The 8,000-nt window shown below is 43.9% G+C and overlaps 1 protein-coding gene across 1 annotated transcript; it reads right to left on the minus strand.

Moving 5' to 3' along the window:
* Positions 1-578: 578 nt before the first annotated feature.
* On the minus strand, positions 579-7,139 carry klb (klotho beta). The gene is made up of 6 exons (XM_053429621.1): positions 6,052-7,139; positions 4,532-5,045; positions 4,164-4,432; positions 3,820-4,076; positions 2,720-3,654; positions 579-1,968 (listed from the first exon to the last, which is right to left on the minus strand). Exons 1-6 carry the CDS (start codon positions 6,811-6,813, stop codon positions 1,532-1,534), a joined length of 3,174 nt encoding a protein of 1,057 aa, XP_053285596.1. The 5' UTR covers positions 6,814-7,139; the 3' UTR covers positions 579-1,531.
* Positions 7,140-8,000: the final 861 nt, after the last annotated feature.

The following is an 8,000-nucleotide window of genomic DNA, read 5'->3' on the forward strand; positions in this document are numbered from 1 at the left end:
TCTTTGCCCACACAAATATATAATCATATGATATAACGACATGGTTTAAAGATGTCTGTAAACATGTGGGAGTAGAAGAACAAAAGGAAACATGGGAGCAGTAAAATGAAATAGTTAACTAACCCTAACCAAAACAGAGATGCCATCTTTACTCAGGTCAGGACACACAGGAAATCTGAACAGTTCATGCAACAGGCTGCATTTTCAGTTACTGCACAGGAGTACCCCAGGGCAGTCGTCTTAGCCTCCATCTTTTCTCATCACCATCAATTAAAATAACAGTGTTTATATTTTTACATTAAAATCTGACAATTAAGATGCAAAAGAGGAATAAAATAATCAGATATTTTTGTTATGTTAAAAAAATCTACAAAGGACATCATTGGATTGTAAGCATTTTTCTAAATCGTTATATTGAATGTATACTTTTTTAATATCATTTTATATGCTATAATATGATAAAATATAGAAGTAATCAATAAAGAGATAAGAAAACAGCTAAAATGGGCTAGAAAGAAGCCACTTCTGAGGCTCAGCACTCCATTAAATAAATGACAATGCAAGAGTTTTTGGTATCATCTGCAGCATTCTTTATTAATATATGTATATAGTGCTTATGTATTGTGCAAGCATGGTGAGTTGGTTTTAAAATCAGTATGCAGCCATATTGTCTAATAATTGGAGTTAAATCAGTGTGACTGTCTCTCATATAATATGAAATGCAATATATTTTTGAAGACAGATATGGAAACAGATTAATTTGAAAGCAAATATCTTAGGGGTTAGAAAATCCTCAGTGAGCACGTTGCACTTCTGATGAGAGTTAAAAAGACTTGAGATATTAATAAAAGTGATGCATCCATGTTTTGACACACAAACTTTAAAAAGCCACAATCATGGCATCTTTTAAAACACAAATGGATCCCCAACTTCTGTAGCAATGATGCTTCGTCTCTGAAAAGAGCATTTCATGTACTTTATGTATTATTCTACGTCTGTTAAGAGAAGAGAAACCTGCATTTTATAGTGAAAAAGCTGGAAAAAAGCAACACTAGGGGGCATCATTGTACCATGGAAATATACACTGTTTACTGTGTTTACTGGGGCCCACATCACTCCTCCTGTTTGAATGAAGTGAACACCATGTTATTTTTCTTACCAAATTAATACAATCCACTATACAATCTGAGCTAAACTTATATTATATGATGTAAAATACAATATTAAGGTCACATTAAGTCTGATATATACAATACAGTCTTCTCTGACTAACTTTTTTACAATATTACAATATTAGAATCATTGACATTGGCATATTTTCTCCACCGAGTGAAGGTCAAAAAATAGGGTCAATATTTATGAAAAGTAATTCTTAACTGTGAACTACAGAGCTCAAATAATCAAGTTTTGAATAAGCTTAACATATGGTTGTTACCATCCCAGGGTCTTTTGATATATGGAGCAGGCACAATAACAGATCCTAGGTCTACTCTGTCAGTGAGTTGCACAGTTTGTACAGAGTCGACCTTTTCTACCGTTTGCACTTAACGACAGGTGGACATGAGAATACAGGAACTCTTTTCCCTCTCCTCCTCCTCCTGTGCATCCTGTCCGTCCTCCTCCCTTCACCCCTTGCTTGGTTTCTCTTGGCGACGATGACAGAGAGGATGAGCGCTGCCATCATCACAGCTGTTATCAGGAGGCAGCCTCCGAAAACCAACATGGTTTTGTTCTTGAGCATCCATGCACACACAGAGCACCGTTCGTGCAGCTCGCTGAACCTGCAGGTCAGAGCAGTGTCGTCCTCAGGGAAACCGCTGTGGGTGATGATTTCTCTGTAGACGGCGACAGAGGCCTTGGCTTTGGACTGGTGATGGGTCGAAGTGAAAAGGCCGAATTGTGGGACGTGTTGATCTTGCAGTTTCCACATGTAGAAGCCCTGCAAGTTGACCCCATCTAACTGTTGAGCTGAAGAGAAAGACAATCGGGATTAAAATCATTCCTCGACTTTCTCCTCCGTTTCAATGAATAACCTAAATCTCTTGTTCCAAATCAGATACACAACGGTTAACCTATAAGGACACAAATGTGCAAGAGAGCCATAAAGGGCAAAGTATGAAGTCAACACTGATATGCATTGCTGCTGTACAGTGTTTCTCTGCCTTCTTCTATGTTTTTATATTTATGGTTCCTCATAACATTTTATAGTATAAAGCAATGTGACCATAAAATCCCTAATGGCCGTGGAGCTATATCTATGTCTCAACCGCCTCAATACTGCAGATCTCCATTTTGTTCCCTGCACCAAGGAGGTTATGTTTTTACGTCTATCCCTTTGTTTGTTTGTTTGAATGGCTTACCATGAAAACTGGTGAAAGGATGTTAATAGGGTCAGAGAATAACATTTGGTTACATTTTGGTGCCGATCCAGACTCTTTTTTTTCACTTTCTTGTTCATTGCAAAATGGAGCTTTTTTTTTTTTTTTTTCACCATTTTGTCAGAGAATAATTCGTTCATTCAGGGAACTGATATCTATGAGGGTGTATACTTTGGTGCAGCTTGACTGAATGTAAAGGAAACTGTTGGGCTTTGGCGGAGGCATGTACTCTACTGAGAGCCTCTAGTTCCTACCGACACATGATTTCACTACACATTTTGGATCAGACAGCAACAACATGATATATTTGAAGACGGGTTGAGATGAAATCCATGTCCCACCTTTCAGAGCCTCTTGCAGGTAACTCCTGAGGTAGTGCTGCCTGAGTTTGTCCTCTAAGGGAGCCTGATCATCGACCCCGCTGGCTGTCACAATGATGGGTAGAGCGCCTCCATATCTGTGGCTCACCCAGTTCAGGATACTCCTCAGGCCCCAGGGTACGAGAGCCTGCCCCAGACTGGATGAAGGCCAGGTGGGATCAGAGAGGGTCAGACAGTCATGATCAGGGGGTTGTTTCTTCTGCTGAGAACCAGCCTGTGCGTGAGGATAAGGAGACACCAACCGGGTGGTAAAATGATTCAGTGCTATAAAATTCAAAGCCCCTCTCAGCTCTTTCTTCTCCGTGTCGGTAAAACTAGGAAGAGGAGATTCGGGGAGCCCCATCACCCGAACTCTCTCCTCCAGGTATGCCTTCATTTCTTGTGGGTACCCCCCCTCGCTATGCTTCACCTCATATCTTGTTCCCAGTAGCGGGTCTAAAAAGCGACCGAGTTCAAACAAGAGGAATCTCTGTGCTGCTGCCGTATGCGAGTCAAGGAAGGGGTTGGCCGGCTCAGCCCAATCCGCATGCAGTGCAAGTGATACCATTCCTCTCTGCTCTCTGTATTGTCCCTTTTCATATAACCTCCACGCTTTTGCATGAGCTAGAAGAAGATTGTGAGCTGCTTGATGCTTTTCTTTCCCATCAGAATAAACATCTACGAGTCTGTTAGGCTCATTGATGGTGATCCAGTATCCAACCCAGGATCCCAGCTGCTCGTAGCACAGAGCTGCATATTCCTGAAAAGCTTCTACTGTGCTGTGGTTGAGCCAACCCCCAGAGGCATGGATTGGAAATGGCAAACCCAGATTTGGAGCTCTGTGTGTGGGGTAGTAGAGGATCACAACTGCCTCCAGGTTTAGCTTCTTGAGCTCGGTCAGGACACAGCGGTAGTACCTTTCAGATGTAATAACAAAAGGGGAAACCAAATTTAGAATTAGGAATTAAAGACTGACTCAGATAAAGACAGTGGGGCTCATCTTTAAATCCAAATTGGTGCTGGATGTTGGGATGACTGAAATTGTGACAGGTCATGTTGACGTGCATGTGTTTATCATTTACCTCAAAGCCTCGGAGTTCACCTCTGAGAGGTCACCATGGGGTAAAATCAGAGACCAGTTTAGGGCGAAGCGGTAGTGTGTTGCCCCAGTGGATGCGAACAAGCGAAGGTGACCACGAATCGCCAAATAGTCAGTGCACTGGGCTGGTCTAATGGGGAGCTTCACCCCTGGGACAGGACGTAATGATCCGTCTCCTGTCACGTTCCAGCTGTACAGATGTGGGTCAGTAAACTGTGGTGAGAAAGGGCTGAAGTGGACCTGCCACAACATAAAAGACAATGTCAAAGTGGTAAGAACCAGTATTAAGCTTTTTTCTTAAGCAAAATCCCCCTCTTGTCCTCTCACCTGTAAAGTGGAGTCAGAAATACCCCAGTGAAAGTCACACGGGAAACACCCCTTGACCTCACTGGAGGTTTCACCTTTGAGGAAGCCGTTGTCAGCCACAACACGTCTGTAGTACAGAGCAGACGTCTTGGGGGTCCTGGTTGGGTTTGATTGGCTGAAGTCAATGTAGAAAAGGCCTCTTCTGACCGTGTAACCATAATTCCACTCAAATCCATCCACCAATGACCAGGCGACGTAGCCAAACACCTGCACACCATCCAACTTAATTGCTGTAACACAAAAGACAGTAATAATAGAGACAAATGGATATAACATATTTGTGTTATGATTTCATTACAATATTTGGATCTTTCCAGTTCTTCGCTTACCTTGCAGGACCTGGTTGATAAAACTCTTCATCAGATAAATGGACACTGTGTCCTCCCTTCCCACCCCTGCTTCAGAGAACCAGCCTCCCTCAGCCACCAGCACACTCGGGTCCCCATACTCCAGCTTTATCCAGCTCAACATGCGCCTCAGGTCTGGGGACACAGTCTGCCCATACTGGATCAGGGTCCGACCCAGACGGAGGTTATAAGGCCCGAAGGAGAGAGCGAAGAAGTCGGCTGTTTTCTGCACCCAGAGCTTCTCCTCAGGGGTGAACGTGGGCAGGAGGGCCCCATGCTTGGATCTGAAAGACACCGGATAGTCCCCGTCTCCAAAGATGGGGTTGGAGAACCAGCCGAGCACAGCCTCCATTGACTCCTGGCACAGCTCAACATTGGCGGCTGTGGCCTGGCCGCTCTGAGGTTCGATCCAGTGGGATCCCAGAACAATGGATACTTTACCCCTCTGAGTTGGGCGAAAGTGGGTGTTGTAGGTGTGCCATGCTTTGGCATGTGCCTGAAAATCATAAAAGACATATTATGATGCACTGCACAACGATCTAAAACAAAATCACCATTATATAATAGTAGATATTCATTGACAACATTGCATGTAGCAGTAAGAAAGCACAGGTGTAGATCAAATAAAAAGCTGGAGTCTGAATTATTTATTGCTTCAGTTTCAGGGTCCTGGTTGTTGTTCATGATGGATCACTGTCATGGCTTTTGGTCATTTCTTATAGACTTTTTAGGGGGCATTTTTCCATTTATTGACAGGACAGGAATTAAAAAAAAAATGTTTTAAGTGCATGCATATATCAAAGGCTGCACAATTTTCAATCTTCTAAATTGAATCATTAGAAAAAAATAAAAACATTTGGATCCAGCCCAGAATCATTCTAGCTCTGCAAATGATTTATTCATGAACTGACCTAACTTTCTACCCTCATTCATTAGATGTCATGCAAACCAACAGCTGCAACCAACAAGTGGGAACAGAGTTATGACCTCCTCGTTGGAGTAATTATGAAAACAAATCTGTTAGACTTGTTTTTTGCTTGTGCTCGACACTCGACTGCACACTCATAAGTGATTATTAATGAAGCATATCTCCAGGACTTCCTGTCACATGCTGCTTCTCTCAAGCACCGAAGTGCTGATGTGGTGGACTTTGACACCAATGAATCTTTCCTGTTTACCGATCACAAGCTTGCTGAAACGAAATATGACCAGCTGATCTTTTAAAAGTTGTATTAGAGGTAAGCTTTGCATCAGTGTATGTTGCAATGCAATAAAACGTGTCCTTATTGATTTAACTTGATTGCTTGAACAAAATATGAGAGCAAGGGTCTCGTCTGTGTTTGAATCACTGCTTTAGGACCTCAAAATCATTTGGACGATGCAAATATTCAATGTCATAAACTGATAAAAGTTGCACAAGTTCAAAGTTTACAGACGGCCTGCACAATGAGATAAATCTTCTTATACAGCCCACTAGCAGAACAGGCTCCAGTCTTACTTACCCTGATCAGGTTGTGGGCCACGATAAGAGAAGCAGAGGGACCCCCTGTCTCTCCAGGGGCGTGCAAACCTGTCCCGTACCCCTGCACAGCCACCAGGTACGGGTTATGCATTGTGAGCCAGTATCTAACACGACCCCCAAATGTGTGGAAACAAAAGGCAGCATACTCCTCGAACAGTCCCACCAGTGTGTCATTCTTCCAGCCTCCATATCGCTCCTGCAGGGCCTGTGGCAGGTCCCAGTGATGCAGAGTGACGATGGGCTCGATTTTCTTCTCCAGAAGCCTCTCTATGAGGTGGCTGTAATGCTCCACAGCAGCCCTGTTGGGCTGGCTCCTGGCGTTCCCATCAGGAAACAACCTGGGCCACGAGAGAGAGAAGGAGTATGATCTCACACCCAGCAACTCCAGAGCCTTGACATCTTCTTCCCAGTGAGCGTAACCATCACTGGCCACTCCAGGAGCCTCGGTTGCCAAATCACCAATGACAGAGGAGTGGGTGAAATGGTCCCAAATGGAGGCTCCCTTTCCCTCCTGGTCCCAGGCTCCTTCTGTCTGGAAGGCAGACGTCCCTGAGCCCCAGAGGAATCCTGAGGGGAAGGTGTCATGAAGGAAAGACTGGGCTTCGATGGGGTCTGGCTTGGGCTGCTGCCAAATCTCCCTGCCCTCCCCAGGAGAACAGGCGACCTTGTTCCAGCAACACGCCGACAGCAGGGTGCACAGCGAGAGCCACTGGAGTGTGTGAGGAGGAGGATGGTTCAGCATGCTGAGGGAGTCCTTCTTGTTTCAGAGTTCCACTTGAAGGAGATAACTGGCATCAGTCAGAGCAGCTGCTCTGTTCAAAACCCCTCCCGTGATTGACAGAAGATCCATAATGGGGTCGAAGGAAGGGAGAGGAAGGATCACAGCCAGGAGAGAGGGACAAGTGAGGCTCTGAGGTGCTGCAGTGTCCATCTGACAACCTGGTCCCACTTCCTTATCGCTCCCTCAGCCCCTCCCGACCACATCATGTTCACACATTCAGCGGCTGACTCACATCACACACACACAAGCTCTTATTACTACACTTCTGGACGGGTTTCAGGTGAATTATTTTTCACTTGTAATATAAAAAAAAAAAACACTCTGGCCTCCCTCAATTGTATCATCAAAACAAAAAGAATGTTTAAGGAGAGAAATGACACTTGTGAAGACAAACACACAGACACACGCACAGTAAACATGCTGCTGATTGCTGTAGAGAAGGCTCGTCAGTCAATAATTACCTTGTACTCTGATCTTAGCTCTATAACAGAAGTAGTTCACATTTCGGTCCCACAAACACATACAGATTTTTTTTCTGCTCACATTTCCAATACGAGTTCACACTCCACATGTATTAGATATAGTCCCCGTATGAAAGTACATTTAAATTCACTAGATCATAATTTTTGTATGTGGATCTGCACCAAATCGCACTCACTGGTAAATATCAGTCTCCTAAATGTGTGTGTTTCTTTCCATCAAGATCATTGAATTATTCTCTGAGGGGAAATCAACCAATAATTGAATGTTGAAAAATGGATCCGCACAGAGATTTAATTGGCTCTTTCCTGACTTACAACACATCCGTCCACCACCCCACCCTGTAGGTTTTGTGTAATCCTGCTAACTTTCAGTCAAACGCAGATCAGAACACAACCTCCATGATGGGGATAACAATATAAACAAGAGCAGCCTGATAAAACAAAATACAGATGTGCACACAGGCTATTGTCTTTGTGTCTTATGGCCTGGAGCAGGGAAGCATGTCCACACGGTTCTTCCCAGATTTGATCAAACCTCGCCAGGTGAGAACAGTCACACCAGCTCATATGACCTTATTCAATTTAGCTCCACTTATGTGAGTAACTGGACCAAGGAAAAAGCAGAGGGACCAGACTAAAAACATTGTGTGCGTGTACATCTATCTG

The sequence above is a fragment of the Pleuronectes platessa genome, chromosome 8 (genome assembly GCF_947347685.1).
Source record: "Pleuronectes platessa chromosome 8, fPlePla1.1, whole genome shotgun sequence".
NCBI classification, from domain to species: domain Eukaryota; kingdom Metazoa; phylum Chordata; class Actinopteri; order Pleuronectiformes; family Pleuronectidae; genus Pleuronectes; species Pleuronectes platessa.

Coding starts and splice junctions, on each gene's coding strand:
- klb (XM_053429621.1), bottom strand. CDS start 6,813: ATGCTGAACCATCCTCCTCCTCACACACTCCAGTGGCTCTCGCTGTGC. Junction 5,046..6,051: donor TGGCCCACAACCTGATCAGG/GTAAGTAAGACT, acceptor TATGATTTTCAG/GCACATGCCAAAGCATGGCA. Junction 4,077..4,163: donor TTTCTGACTCCACTTTACAG/GTGAGAGGACAA, acceptor ATGTTGTGGCAG/GTCCACTTCAGCCCTTTCTC.